At 34.1% G+C, this 15,296-nt stretch overlaps 1 protein-coding gene across 2 annotated transcripts in view; it reads left to right on the forward strand.

Annotated features, from left to right (window-relative positions):
* The window catches only part of RNF13 (ring finger protein 13), a 116,097-nt gene that overhangs the window by 28,029 nt on the left and 72,772 nt on the right, over positions 1–15,296 (forward strand). For both annotated transcript variants that reach the window (XM_006202797.4, XM_031678861.2), the window contains exon 3: positions 4,444–4,524. In XM_006202797.4, coding sequence (XP_006202859.1) covers positions 4,444–4,524 — 81 coding nt within the window. The remainder of the gene's footprint in view (positions 1–4,443; positions 4,525–15,296) is intronic.

The following is a 15,296-nucleotide window of genomic DNA, read 5'->3' on the forward strand; positions in this document are numbered from 1 at the left end:
CTTTACTTTCTTTCATTCTCTCTCTCTCTGTCTTTCCCTCAGTTGTTATAACACCTGCCACTCCTTGTTTCTTTCTTTCTTTTTTACCTGAAGTGAACTGTTATTCTATGGTTCAGCTGTGTGATAAGTTAAATAATGTTTCAGTGGGCAGCTCTAGGAATTTAACTAGCTGTGTGATGTGGATCAAATTACTTACCCACTATAAATGCCTCTTTTTAAAAAATTTATAAACTGGATTATTGTAGTGATGATTAAATAAAAACTGCTTAGAATGGTATCTGACACATGGTAAATGTTTTATCTGTTTTGTCTTCATTATAATTATTCTCATCATCCTTCACTCACTCCCTCAAGCAGTGTATGAGACTGCCCAAGTTGTATTATTTAATGTAGAGGCAAAACAAAATGTTAGAGAACAGTCAGTTCTTACCAGCAGTGTGCCTTGTGCTTCAGGCAGGTGGGTATGGAATGTGTGGTGATGTCATCTAGCGAAGGAATTATTAGCATGGGAGCTGCTTAAATCTGGTCTTTATGCTGACGCTAAAGATAGAGGCTGACAGGAATGCAGGGAGAGCTGGTGGGGGGATGGGTTGTGAAGTTATGTAACTGGTAAAAAGGAGAACTAAATACTGAGGCAGAGGAACTGGATGTGGTAACAGTCATTCAAAGGGGCTGAGTCAAGAGGTAGAAAATATTAGCTCCTTTTAATTGAATAAGAATACCCCTGAAATCTGAGTTTGCAGTAATAAAATTTAAATAAATTGGACATCAGGTTGATTCTAGTTTCATTTAGATGGGTATTAGGATGCTGCTTTTGAAAAGATAAAGTCAGTTTTAGTTATACTGTTTGTATGCCTGATGATTGTATTTTTGGCACTTGCATTCCCCCACTTAACTGCTAATTCCCTGACAACAATGTCTGTCCTCTAGTTGGTGAGTTCTAATAGGCTGTGGAGATGCTACTGTTGAGTGCGTTGCTGACTAGTCAGTAAGTATCTCTAGATCGTGAGGACCTAGAAGGCAGGGCTGTGTCTTACTAAACTTGATGGTTCTGGTACCTAGTGAGAGTTACACAGTAGGAATTCAGTAATATTTGAACTGATTAATAGTTTTTCTTTGGAATTTTAGTTCTTTCATATTATTTATTCCTTGGAACTTTAGATTATTGTTATTTCTGTTAGCAGTTTATTCTCTTTTCACCTCTCATTTCATTGCTTCTCTTTCCTTTGATCCAAAAGGAAATGTGAAGTTTTTAATTATATAGGTTTATGTCTAGGAACATGGAACTCTAGAATTGGCAGAGGTATTACACTCTGAACAATGTTGAATGTTCCAAGGTCCATAGACTACAAGCGATTTGTTAGGGTTGAGCTGTGCTATGATCTTACTGAGAAGTAATATCCATCTTATTTAGTTTCAGAGAGTCAAACAACCCAATATTGGTTTACTCCAAATCTACCTTTTGATTCTGTTGTAGAGATTTGTCAGAGAGATTTCATTGCTTGGTAGTTGGTTGTGGGGGTCAGTGGGCAGAGTTAGGAGAGAGGCACCCAGTGGTTGGTAGTGTGAATGGATTGGATTATATGGCTTGGTAGTTAAGAGTTCCCACAATGAGAATTACAATCTGAATTGAATTCCATTTCTACCACTCTGTAGCTCCATGACCTTGGGCAGTTACCTAACATCTCTTGAGTCTCAGTTTATTTATGAAAATGCAATTGTAGAAGAGACAGTGTAGAGCACTGGGTTAAGAGCCTGGACTCTGGAGCCAGACTGCCTGGGTTAGAATCCTGGTTCTTCTTATTTACTAGCTTAAGTTATTTTCAACATTCTGTGGTCAATCTGTAAATGAGGATGATGATAACAGTGGTTGACTTTATAGGGTTGTTGTAAGGATTTAATAAGTGAATACCTATCAAGTGTTTAGAATGATGTCATAAATGTTCATAATTGTTAGCTATTTATATTTTCTAAATTGTATTAAACCTTCTGTTAAGGCTGCTGTCAAAGAGTAGAATTGGTTAAGAAAAGACCATTTTTTTTCTTTCATATTTCTTTATTTCTATAATTGAAAGACAAGTGTTGCCTAAGTCAGCCTTAAGAATCAGTTGTTCTCTCTGGCCTGTAAGATTTTCAGTCAAAGAAAAGACCTTTTCAAAATAAATAGATTAAAACTGTTACATGGTAGTCACTGAGTATAAAATTCCAGAGAGGAGTAATTTTATTTTCTACTTTAAAAATTTTACCAGTGAGTATGCTTTAATTTCATGAATAGCAACTCCCTCATATTGAAAAAGTAAACCACTTTTGTACTAAAGATGTTTCTGTTTGTCTTGTATATGATAGGAACATGTTTTGTTTTTAAACAATGTGATTGTAAGAGGCAATGTGAGCGAAGTAATGATTGTTTTCTTAGGGAAAGACAAAGCAGTTTCAAAATGAGTCTCACTCAATAACACAACTTATTCCAAGTCCCAGTGTTAAAGGTACTATAGTTCAAGCTAGATATTTTATTTCTGAAATTCTAGCCGAAAAGTGAAACTCCTCACTATCAGGAAGTGATAAAATACTTTAGTACAGTTGTAGATTTTCCATTTCCTGATTTTAAAAGAACATTTTTAAAAAAGTACTGCCTGTACACATTTATATATGTATATTTTTTGGTTTGTCTGTGTTGATCTAGATCAGTTTCTTTATTTTATAGTGGTGTCTTTGGCCTTGGAAGAGTTAAATGACTTTCTCAAGTTCAACACAAAGCTGTTGAAAATTAATTAAATCAATTAAAGAAAGATGTTTTAATTAAGAGGTTAAATGATACATTGTGGTAATGCACATAAAAGCATTTTATGACTCTTAAAGCACTTTGTAAACCGTAGAGCATTCTGAAATATGAATTATTTCTGAAGTAGGAAATTACTCTGAAGCAGTGCTGGCCTCCAGGTATACTGCCAGGCTGGTTATCCTGAGGTAACAGAATGGATAGGTACAGTGATCAAATTCGGATGCTTGAATCACACAGTGTATTGAATTAATTGCAAACATACAGTAAGAAGCACAGGTGAAAGATGGGTATGTTAAGACGCTTAGGATAAGATGCGAGTGGGATGCAAGAACCACACTATCTGAACCCTGTGTTACCTGTTATTAGTTTGTGCAGTCTCTCTCTATGCTCCATCAGCTTTCCCTGGTAACTATGTGGTTACTGGGACCTGAGTTGAGAGTGAACAAAGGGACTTGACAGATGGAAGGTGTCTGGATCCAATGTTTGCTTGCTCTGTTGAAGAGACTCGAGGTATTTACATTTGAACACAGCTGTAATTTGCTGTTAACCTGCAGAGCTATTTATCTGCGTGTTTCTGGCAGATGACACAAGAGGCTGCAGTGGGGATCACCAGTAGGCGTTTGATTTAGGGACAACATAGGTATCAATCTGGATGTGTGACCTAATTCGTGCTTTGTGAATATTCAAGGTTTGCATGATTCTTCCATCTTTTGCTCTCTATATGTAACACTCTTGCTTTGTTCCATCCTTTTAATCTGTGTTCAAACCAAGGTGTTCTATTTTTTCTAAATTTGGCCTACAGTTTACAGACAACTGTCTTAACTTCTGATATATCATATATATTTCTCTTGTATTTCAGAAGTTACTTGTTTACTATCTTTTCTTAATTTCATCTATCTTACTTCTTTTTCTTGTTTTCCATAAAACAGATTGACTATAGCATCTTAAATAATACAGCAACCTCATTTCACAATTATCATTACTGTTGTCTTCTATAAGCACAACAGATTCTTGTTTTGTTTTGCTCTATTTTGGTAAAGGACTGATAAATATTGTAGCATAGGAATCTATATAAGGAAGGAAAAGTTGTTATAATTTGAATACCTTTAACTCTCTATATGTATGTATTTCATTGGATTTGGTCCTTTCATTATTCAGCCCTAGATAAAAATGTTCAGATTACTTTAAAAATGGCAGTGCCTTAAAAATATGATTTGATGTTCTTCCTTTCTCTGGGGAAAAGGCATCTTTCATAGGTAGAGCCAGAAATCCTGTAAATCTCTATTAAATCAGACCCTTGTAATATGGAAAAAATAAAGTGGAACTCTTGCTGGAAAACAATCTATCTAGAAATTCTTTGGGAATTTGTCTGAGGGGAAAAACTGAGAAAAACAGTATGTGGTTTAATATTACAGAGTTATTGCTGTTGTTTAATAATAATTATATGAAATCAGAATCCAATTTAAGCAGTTGTGTATCTAGTAAATTGCATATATTCTTTTCTACTTTAGTGGATGTGCACTTACAAAATTGATTTTATGGTGATAAGCTGTGACAGTAAATGAGAATTACGGACATGACAACTTAAATAATTTAATAAAGTTTTTAATTTTAATGTTATGTGTACATTGGTTGTAACTTGTTTTTAATTTTATATTTAGTATAATTTTGAAAATGCATCTCAGACATTTGATGACCTTCCAGCAAGATTTGGTTATAGACTTCCAACTGAAGGTTTAAAGGTAAGAAAAATAGAAATATATGGTAAAGGCAAATATATTTAATAAGGTAATTTTTATTGCTCTGTATTGTTTAAAAAATGAAACTATTTCTTACTATTACTTATTATAAAACATATACATAGTCATATGTAAAGAGTTCAGACTGTTCAAAAAAGTATGAAGAAAAAAGTGAAAAATCACCAAATGATTGTATTATTCTGAACTAGCTGTCATGTTTGGTACATAATATTTCAAACTTGTTTTCTAGAATATGTGCTGTATGTGTTTGTAGATATACATGTGCATATATATGCATGTATGATATATATATATGCATATATACTTATGTAAATATTCACATATACAATGAATTTGTATTTAATACTGATAGAAACATGCTACTTCATTACTGCCTTTTACTTAATTATAAAATTTTCATGAATTTCATGAAAAGAATATCTTTTCATGCTAATAGGTAAGGATCTGCATTTTTATTTACAGTGGCTGTATGGTTTAGCAATATCATGAAATACTCTGGATTTTTGAACATTGGATTGTTTAATTTTTTTACAGTAGATATTTAGATTGTCCAGTTTTTGCTATGGTAAACAGTGCTTCAGCGAATGTCTTCATTCTTGTGTTTTTTTCTATTTATTTGTGTAAGATACATTTCCAAAAGTAGAGTTGCTTTGTTTATAGAACACATGTTTAAAATGTTATATATTCCAGGCTACCCTTTGAAAGTTTGTGACAGTTTAGAATTTCATCTAGTGTCTGAGACTGTCCTTTTTTCCACATTCTCTTCAGTACTAGATATTACCAAATTTTGTTCATTGATAAACAAATTCAGTGAGATTCGACATCCTACTGTTTTTTGCCCATTTTGTGTGTGTGTGTGAATGTGCGTGTATTGCCTGCTAATGCTCTTTGCCCATTTTTAAATTAAGATCTTCATATTAATTTGTAAGAATGCTTTATATATTGAAAATATCAGTCTGTTGTTTGCCATATATGCTTCAGATTGTTTTTTCCAATTTGTCCTTCATCTTTAAGGTTTCAGAAGTTTTGTTTATGTAGTTAAATATTGTTATCTTTCCCTTTGGAGTTATGCTTAGAAAGTCCTTCCCTATTCCAAGATAATACAAGGTTTTTATGTTATGTGAGTTAGAATACATGAAATTGTGTATGTATGTACCACAGAATGTTTTCAGTTTGTTCTTTCTTAAAATTCCTTATTTAAGTACCATAAAACTATTATTCTTAATTAGGATGGCAGGCATCTCTGGGAGGGATGTATCAGTTTTTAATTTTTTTAAGATTCTAAATTATAAAAAATTCCCTACATTGTATAACTATTTGTTATTATAAAAATATTTAAACAGAAAAGAAATATACAGAGGAAAAAGGAAGAGCCTTCCTGTACCCCTTCCTCTCGTATACATATCAATCCCACTTCCCTCTTCAGAGTTCAGTGTTAGGGTATTATGTGCTCTTACAGGCCCTCAGACCCTTTTCTGAATATGTAGTGCTGTTTAGTTCATAAATTTATGAACTCATAAAGTTCATAAATGGTTACCATTTGTATATATGAAAATTTTCTTATTTTTTATAATGGAATCCATTCTAGCTAACTTACCCAGAAAGGGATTTATGAAGGGATAAAGATATTCAGAGTATCATAGTCTGGAGAAGCAGTTTCCAAACTATTTCAGGAATAAAACCCAGAAGCCCCTTGGAGAGCTGGCTTGATGCAGGATTGGTGTAGCCACTGACCCCTAGAGAAAAGCACATCACCTTGTCTCTGATCCAGAAGCCTCCATGGTCTCACCTCAGTCTGCCTCTGTTGCCACCCAAGCTAATCAGAGATACCCTTTGCCAGACTGTTTCTTCAGATCTAACACCTGGGGTTTTCTGGTTGACAGACTCTAGGCCATGTAGTTATTAGCCATATACTTTAGTGAGATGCCTAGCTATGAGGGAGTCCGGGTAATGTAGTTTTTATTGTTATTTTTGTTGTTTTAGTCTACTTTGGAAAGGTGTGATTCATAGTATGAGAGAGTGGTTGCAGAACATTTGAGCACTGTGAATGAACAGTAACCACTATAGTATTCCGTAATTTGACTTCCCCAGCTCCCCACACTCAGCATTATGTCTTAGAGATCTTTCCACAGCTATACCTATAGATCCAGCATGTTTCTAATAGGTACTGCATGGTGTTTTGTAATATGAATGACCATAATTTGTTTTTTTTTAACATTTTTTATTGATTTATAATCATTTTACAATGTTGTGTCAAATTTTCAGTGTAGAGCACAACTTTTCAGTTATACATGAACATAGATATATTCATTGTCACATTTTTTTCTCTGTGAGCTACCACAAGATCTTGTATATATTTTCCTGTGCTGTACGGTATAATCTTGTTTATCTATTCTACAATTTTGAAATCCCAGTTTATCTCTTCCCACCCCCCGCCCCCTTGGCAACCACAAGTTTGTATTTTATGTCTATGAGTCTATTTCTGTTTTGTATTTATGCTTTTTTTTGTTTTTTTGTTTTTTTTTAGATTCCACATATGAGCGATCTCATACGGTATTTTTCTTTCTCTTTTTGGCTTACTTCACTTAGAAAAATGACCATAATTTATTAGTCATTTTCTATTAACAGATATTTTGATTTCCTATCCAAAGTCCACTTATTTCTCTAGGATAGATGTTTGGAAGTATAACTGATGAATCAGTGGGCATGTATATCTAAAATTAAAATTAAATTACCTTTCCAAAAGTTTGTACTAATTTATTCCCTTTAATGGTGTATGGGAATACCCATTCCTCCACACTTGCCAACACTGGATACCATTTCTTTTCTAACTTTTGCCTATCTGATGGGCAAAAGTATTAATCTTGTTTTAATTTGCATTTCTCAGATTACTAGCAATTTTGAGCTGGCAATCTTTCTTCCATTCAGCGTAAGGAGTAAGAAAGACCATCTCTCTTCACTAAAGAACTTTTCTGCTTAGTAAGCTGGTTTTAAAGAGTTCCACTAACTCCTGATACAACCATAGTCTTATTGGTGCTCCTGTATTACTATGTTATTGTTAGGTGAATTCAGTTTACATTTTAAAGGTATTTTGACAAATTTGTTTTGTCACTGCCTGAGAAAAAGTAATGTTAATTATCTGCCTACTTTTGCATAGTGACAATATAGGGCAAGCCCCAGAGATGAAATATAGTGAGATAGTAAAGGGCATATTCTAACAAATTATTGAATCTTTATGGATGGCTTTTATATTTGCATGACTGGCTTGCCATTGCCCAGAATCAGAATTCACAAGTGCTAGCCTACTTATTTTTTTTTAAAAATACCTTTATTGTGGTATGGTTCCTGTACAGTAAACTACACGTATTTCAGATATACACTTTGATGCATTTTGATACATGTATATGCTGTGAAACCACTACCACAATCAAGATAGCTAACATTTCCGTCACTCCCCAAGAGATGCAGTTTTCAAATCCCCAGTATATCCCTTCCCTCCCCCTTTAACTTCTGATAACCATAAATTTGTTCTCTATGTCTGTCAGTCTGCTTCTGTTTTATAGATAAGTTCATTTGTGTCTTTTTTTTTTGATTCCACATATAAGTGATATCATAGGACATTTTTCTTTCTCTTTCTGGCTTTCTTCACTTAGAATGACAATCTCCAGTTCCATCCAAGTTGCTGCAAGTGGCATTATCTTATTCTTTTTTATGGCTGAGTAGTAGTCGAATGTGTGTGTGTGTGTGTGTGTATAAAACACATCTTCTTTATCCAGTCATCTATCAATGGACATTTGGGTAGTTTCCATATCTTGACTATTGTAAATAGTGCTGCTGTGAACATTGGGGTGCATGTGTCTTTTTGAATTATAGTTTTCTCTAGATATATACCCAGGAGTTGGATTGCTAGATCATATGGTAAGTCTATTTTTAGTTTTTTAAGGAACCTCCATAGTGACCTCCATAGTGGCTGCACCACTTTACATTCCCACAGTGTAGGAGGGTTCCTTTTTCTCCATATCCTTTCTAGCATTTATTGTTTGAAGACTTTTTAATGATGGCCAGTCTGACTGGTGTAAGATAATATCTCATTGTGGTTTTGATTTGCATTTCTCCAGCAATTAGTGATGTTGGGCATCTTTTCATGTGCTTGTTGGCCATCTGTATGTCTTCTTTGGAGAGTTGCCTATTTAGGTCTTCTGCCCAATTTTTGATTGGGTTGCTTGTTTTTTGATATTAAGGTGTATGAGCTATTTGTATATTTTGGAAATTAGTCCCTTGTTGGTCATACCATTTGCAAATATTTTCTCCCATTCTGTAGATTGTCTTTTCGTTTTGTTGATGGTATCCTTAGCTGTGCAAAAGCTTTCTGTAATTGTTTACAAAGAAGACTTGAAGTGAGGATGGCTCACTATAGTGTAATGTCAAGGAAACTAATTAAATGAATGTGTTAAAATATAACCAAGTTAATTAAAAAGTATAATATGGTTATTAAGACATAGCTGAGAAATGTTTTAGTTGTAAACTTTGCCTGGATTTTTAGTTGGGATATCTTTTGTAGACATATGCTCTGAATTTTGTAGATTTTATAGTATCACTGGATTCCACTGTTTCTAAGAGATCGGGTATATATAGTATAACCCATATCATTTGGAATTCTGTGTTTACATTCCATTTACATATGCTCCAGTATTAAGCTAATAGTATTTAAAGGCTTTTCCTATTATCTTCCATCAATTTAAAAAATATTTGAGTATAGGAAAATCAGAAAGCCAAAGAAAATTTTAGCTTTTTGAGCTGTAATGGAAAAATGTGAATCTTGCATGGATTAAAATAGAGCATGTTAATGTGTGAAAGTTTTTTTTAAAAGGGCTTGATATTTTTAACTAAGGAAAGCTCTTTGTTTTTAGTTATAGATTTTAATTGGCTGTTTTGTCAGATATCTTCTCCAGAAACCTCCCACCCCCCTTTTTTGGTGGAGACCCTGTGTCTGTGCCTCAGAACAAAAGGAAAGATGTATGACATCAATATGTTCCCTGAAATCTGAATACCTTACAAGAGATCTGCCAGTGAAATATGGTATTGTGTGGTCGTTATCCAGAGTTAGACACTCACAAAGAGTTCGTTACTGAGAATCCCTGGTAGACATTTTTCAGAAAGTCTTTAACTTCTAGGTTTTGTATTGTAGCCCCCATTCCCTTCCCTCTCTCACTGAAGGAAACTTAATTGAAAGTATTGCTTTTTTGCTACATCCTTACCAAGACTTGTTATTGTCAGAATTAAATGTTGGCCAACCTAATGGATATAAAGTGGTATTTTATTGCTTTTACTGGGTATTTCCTGGATTATTAGTGAGATCAAGCATCTATTTATGGGGTTATTGGTCAAGCAGGTTTATTCTGGTTTGAATTGTCTTTTAAAATCTATTTTTGTATTGGTTTGTTAGTTTTTAAAATACTGTTTTGTAGGAATCTAGACACTAATCCTTCAGTTATATTGCCCTATAAATATTTTCTTATTTTGGCTTTTTAACTTTAAATTGCCTTTTAAAATTATGCTTAATTTTAAATTTTAATATAGATATCTTTTTTGATGTTTAGCATTTTCTGTGTCTTAAGTAATCCAAAATTTATAAATTTTTCCCATGCCCCCGCCCCAACTCCATGATCAGAAAGTCTTTAATCTACCCAGAATTATTTTATTTTACAGTGTAAAATAGGCCTCTGTTTTTACCTTTTTGAAATGAATAACCAACTACTAAAGCATCATTATTGCATAGGCAAGATTTTACATGGGGGTTTGTAATGCCAGCAAGGTCTCTTGCTAGACTCTGTTTATTATCAATATCATTGGAATAATTCAGTTATGTATTGAAGGCCAGTCTTAGGAGGATCAATCTTTTCTAGATTTCTTGTTTCTATACTTTTAAGAGCTGCCTTAACATGTAGAGGGGAAAATAGTGATTACTAAAAATTCAAACCGGACGTATTAGATTTACCTCTGATAAAGGAGCCTAGCATCGGATTTCCTGAGTGTTCCTATCAGTGGCAGATCTTGTCTTCAGCAAAATACCCTTTGGGCTAGATTTACCATTATCACTGTATACAGTGTTTTGTAATCTGGTACTCTGCCTGTGTTGATGAGGAGCTGATGATGATACTTTATGTTGATGAGGAGAACATAGAAGATGAAGGTCATAGTGTGCAGATTTGATATATATATATATATTTTAAATTAGAGTATAGTTGATTTACAATGTTGTCTTTGTTTCAGGAATACAGCAAAGTGATTCAGTTATACGTGTATATATATTCTTTTCCAGATTCTCTTCCATTATAGGTTATTACGAGATATTGAATATAGTTCCCTGTGCTATACAGTAGGTCTTTGTTGTTTATCTCTCTTATATATAGTAGTGTGTATCTGTTAAACCCAAACTCCTAATTTATCCCCCTCCACCTTTCTCCTATGTCTGTGATTCTGTTTCAGTTTTGTAAATAAGTTTACTGGTATCGTTTTTTAAGATCCCACATATAACTGATATCATGTGATATTTATTTGTTTTTCTCTGACTTACTTGACTTAGGATAATAATCTCTAAATCCATCTATGTTGCTGCAAATGGCATTATTTCATTCTTTTCTATGGCTGAATAATATTCCATTATATATGTACATATATATATGTATATATATCACATCTTCTTTATCCATTCATTCCATTCGTTTGTCGATGGACCGTTTAGGTTACTTCCATGTCTTAGCTATTATAAATAGTGCTGCCATGAACATTGGAGTGCATGTATCTTTTCAAATTAAGAGTTTTCTCCAGATATATGCCCAAGAGTAGGATCACAGGATCATTTGGTAACTCTGTTTTTAGTTTTTTGAGGAACCCCTTACTATTCTTCATAGTGGTTGCACCAGTTTACATTCCCACCAACAGTACAGGGGAAAGTTCCCTTTTCTCCACACCCTCTCCAGCATTTATTGTTTGTAGATTTTTTGATAATGACCAATCTGACTGGTGATACCTTGTTGTAGTTTTGATTTGCATTTTTAAAATAATTAGCTACATTGAACATCTTTCCATGTGCTTGCTGGTCTCTGTATTTCTTTGGAGAAATGTCTGTTTAGATCTTCTGCCTGTTTTTTGATTGGGTTGTTTGTTTTTGTTTTTGTTTTAATTATTACTTTATATAATTTGTATTTATTAATGAACCTAAGAGAAGAAAAGAAGTATGTATTTCTAAAGTTGTTATATTAACCTTCCTATTTATCACTTATGGTTCTCTTCATTTATTCCTATGGATTTGATATCCATCACCACCACAATCCGTCTCTAGAACTTTTTCATCTTTGCAGACTGAAACTCTGTACCCTTAAACAATAAGCCCTCATTTACCCTTCTTCCTACTCCTTAGCAGCCACCATTCTACTTTCTGTCTCTATGAATTTGATTACTTTAAGGATCTCATATAAGTGGAATCGTACAGTCCTTTTGTGTCGGGCTTATTTCGATTTGCATAATGTCTTCAGAGTTTATCCATGTTGTGACATGTATTAGAATTTCTTTCCTTTTTAAGGCAAGATGATAAACCATAGTATGTGTATACAGTTGGCACTCCATATCTATGGGTTCTGCACCCACAGATTCAACCAACCATTGATCAAAAATATTTGAAAAAATTTCCAGGAAGTTCCCAAAATCCAAACTTTAATTTACTACATGTCAGCAACTGTTTACATTGTATTTAAACTATTTACATAGCATTTACATTGTATTAGGTATTGGTATAGGTATTAGGTATTGTAAGTAAATGAGAGATGATTTAAAGTATAGAAGGGGAAGGATATAGTTCAGTGGTAGAGTGTGTGCGTAGCATGCACGAAGTCCTGGGTTCAATCCACAGTACCTCCATTAAAAAATAATAAACAAACAAACACACCTAATTACCTTCCCTGAAAAAAAAAGAAAAAAAAGAAAAGAAAGAGAATGGTATTATTCCTTGTAGTGACACAAAAATGAAGTATATGGCAGGATGTGTATAGGTTATATGTAAATACTGTGCCCTTTAATATAAGGGGCTTGAGCATCAATGGATTTTGGTATCTGCAGGGGATCCTGGAATCAAATACTGAGGGATGACTACCACATTTTGTTTATCCATTTAACTGTTGATGAATACTTCTGGTGCTTCTATGTTTTGGCTGTTGTGAATAATGCCACTATGATCATGGGTGTACAAATAATCTGTTCAAGTTCTTGCTTTCATTTTTTTTGAGTATTCGTCCATAAGTGTAATTGCTAGACTATATGGTAATTCTATATTTAATTTCTTGAGGGATCGTCATACTGTTTTCGGCATAGTGGCTCCTGCATTTTATGTTCCCACCGGCACAAGGGTTCTAATTTCTCCATATTCTTGCTCACACTTATTTTCTGTTTTTTTGATTATAGTCATCCTAATGGGTATGAAGTGGCATCTCATTATGGTTTTTATTTGCGTTTCCCTAATGATAAATGATGTTGAACACCTTTTCATGTGCTTATTGACCATTGCTTATCTTCTTTAGAGAAATGATTATTCAAGTCCTATGTGCATTTTTAAATCAGGTTGCCTGTTTTTGTTATTGTTGCTGTTCAGTTGTAGTTGTCTTGGTGTAGGTCCGTTAGGGTTTATCTTGTTTGCAATCCTCTGTGTTTCCTATACTTGGATATCGGTTTTCTTTTTTAGGTTTGGGGCATTTTCAGCCATAATTTCTTCGAATACATTTTCGATCCCCTTCTCTCTCTCCTCCTTCTGCAACCCATATTATGAGTAGGTTGGCATGCTTTATATTATCCTATAGATCTCATATGTTACTTTCATTTTTTTTAAAATTTGTCTTTCTGTCTGCTGTTCTGATTGGGTGATTTCCATCATTCTGTCTTCCAAATTACCTATTCATTCTTCTGTGTCATTTAGTCAGCCCTTCATTGCTTCTAGGTTGGTTTTTATGTCAGAAATTGAATTGTTCGATTTTGATTAATTTGATTAATTCATCTTTATGGATTCTAGTTTCTTGTTACAGTGATCTGCATTTCTATTAGTAATCTTTCTTGATTCCTTTAGCATTTTTATTACCTACTTTTTGAACTTGGGATCTAGTAGACTGGGGAAATCTGTTTCATTATTTATTCTTTCAGGGAATTTCTCTTGTTCTTCTAATTGGGAGTAGTTCCTCAGTGCTTTTTCATTTTACTTTATTTTCTCTGTCTCTGAATTTAGGAGAAATAGATACCTTTAAAGGGAGGTTTTTATGTGGGAGTGTCTCTGTGTAGACTGTGTGTGTCCAGTATTTTTGGTATGAGGGCTGGTTTTGTATGGATGGCAGCCATGTCTTTCCTCAGAGTGTGCTGACTGTTACTGTCTTGTTAAGGGGTGTTATTGGCATTGTGTCTATAGCTTGTGCTGGATGTGAGGTGCCGCTTCCTCTTTACTCTGTGGCTGTTACCACCCTGTTGGGAGTGGGTCTTCTCCCCAGCTGTTGGAGTAGAAGCCCTGAGGGTTGGGCTCCATTGCCCTTGAGTGTGTGTACAGGCAGTGGGTATTTTGTAACATTCTAGAAAGTTGTTGATATCAACGAATTAAGCTGTCTCACATTAGGAAAATGTTAGATGATGAAGTCTGATTGATCAGTGTAACTCTTTTTGGTCCATGTTTGAATATAAAAATTATGATAGAAAGATTCCACTGACATCTTCATTATTTGAGGTGTTTATATCAAATTTTGGAATCAGCCTTAAGTGCCTGTTAGACCAACACTTTGATTTGTTCAGTTTTGTAGATATCTTTTTGTTTTGTTACCCGTTTTGTTCTTCACCTAGTTTTTTTGTCTTGTGGATCTTGTGAAGGCAGTATAGCATAGTGGTTAAGAACACAGGGTGTGGAGGCAGACTTCCTGGGATGGCATGCGTGCTGTGAATAACCTCAGGCAAGTTACCTAACCTTTCTGAGACTTAGTTTTCTCATCTTTAAAATAGGAATAACGATGGTGGTTATTTTGTAGGCTTATTGCAAAGATTCACTGAATTAGAACTTTTAAAGGGCATGGTGCCTGACGCACAGCCCTCAGTGCCATGGCTCAGCAAATGTTAACTGCTTGCTGTTACTGCAGTTGTTAATTATTAATTAATAACTTCAGGTATTCACTAACTAAATAACTTGCCGCTTCTCTCCCTCTCTTCCTGCTTCTACTTTTATACTCTTACAAAGGGAAAGCTGCACTGCTGCCTTGCCTTCAGCATTTTTGTTGACATTGTCGCTGCTTATAGTCTTCTTAATTTTACTGTGTATAATTTGCCATTCAGTGCAAACTGAAGAGAAGGAAAGTCTAAGGCTCTTTTCAGCCTAAAAGAATCTTTCAAACAAAACCACTTTATCAAATTATCTATCTCTTTATGACTTTATTAACCAGTGTAATTTGTCATCAGAAGTAATTTTGCCATAACATTTACTCTGAAACATCACAATTTCAAATGCTTCTGAAGCATTAAGGCAAAATTATATTCAGTATGCTTTTTTATGTTTAGGTTATTTGAATATTCTAGTCAGAAAGTGGCAACACAAAGCACTTTAGAAAACTGCTTGGTGGTATTTACTGAAGCTTGATACTCCATGATCCAGCTTAATATATTATGGTTCTCCTTCTTTGTCAATGCTTAATATCACGTACATGTGTTCCTGAAAAGACTTGTGTTGGAATGTTCAT

Source organism: Vicugna pacos, chromosome 1 (genome assembly GCF_048564905.1).
Source record: "Vicugna pacos chromosome 1, VicPac4, whole genome shotgun sequence".
Lineage (NCBI taxonomy): Eukaryota > Metazoa > Chordata > Mammalia > Artiodactyla > Camelidae > Vicugna > Vicugna pacos.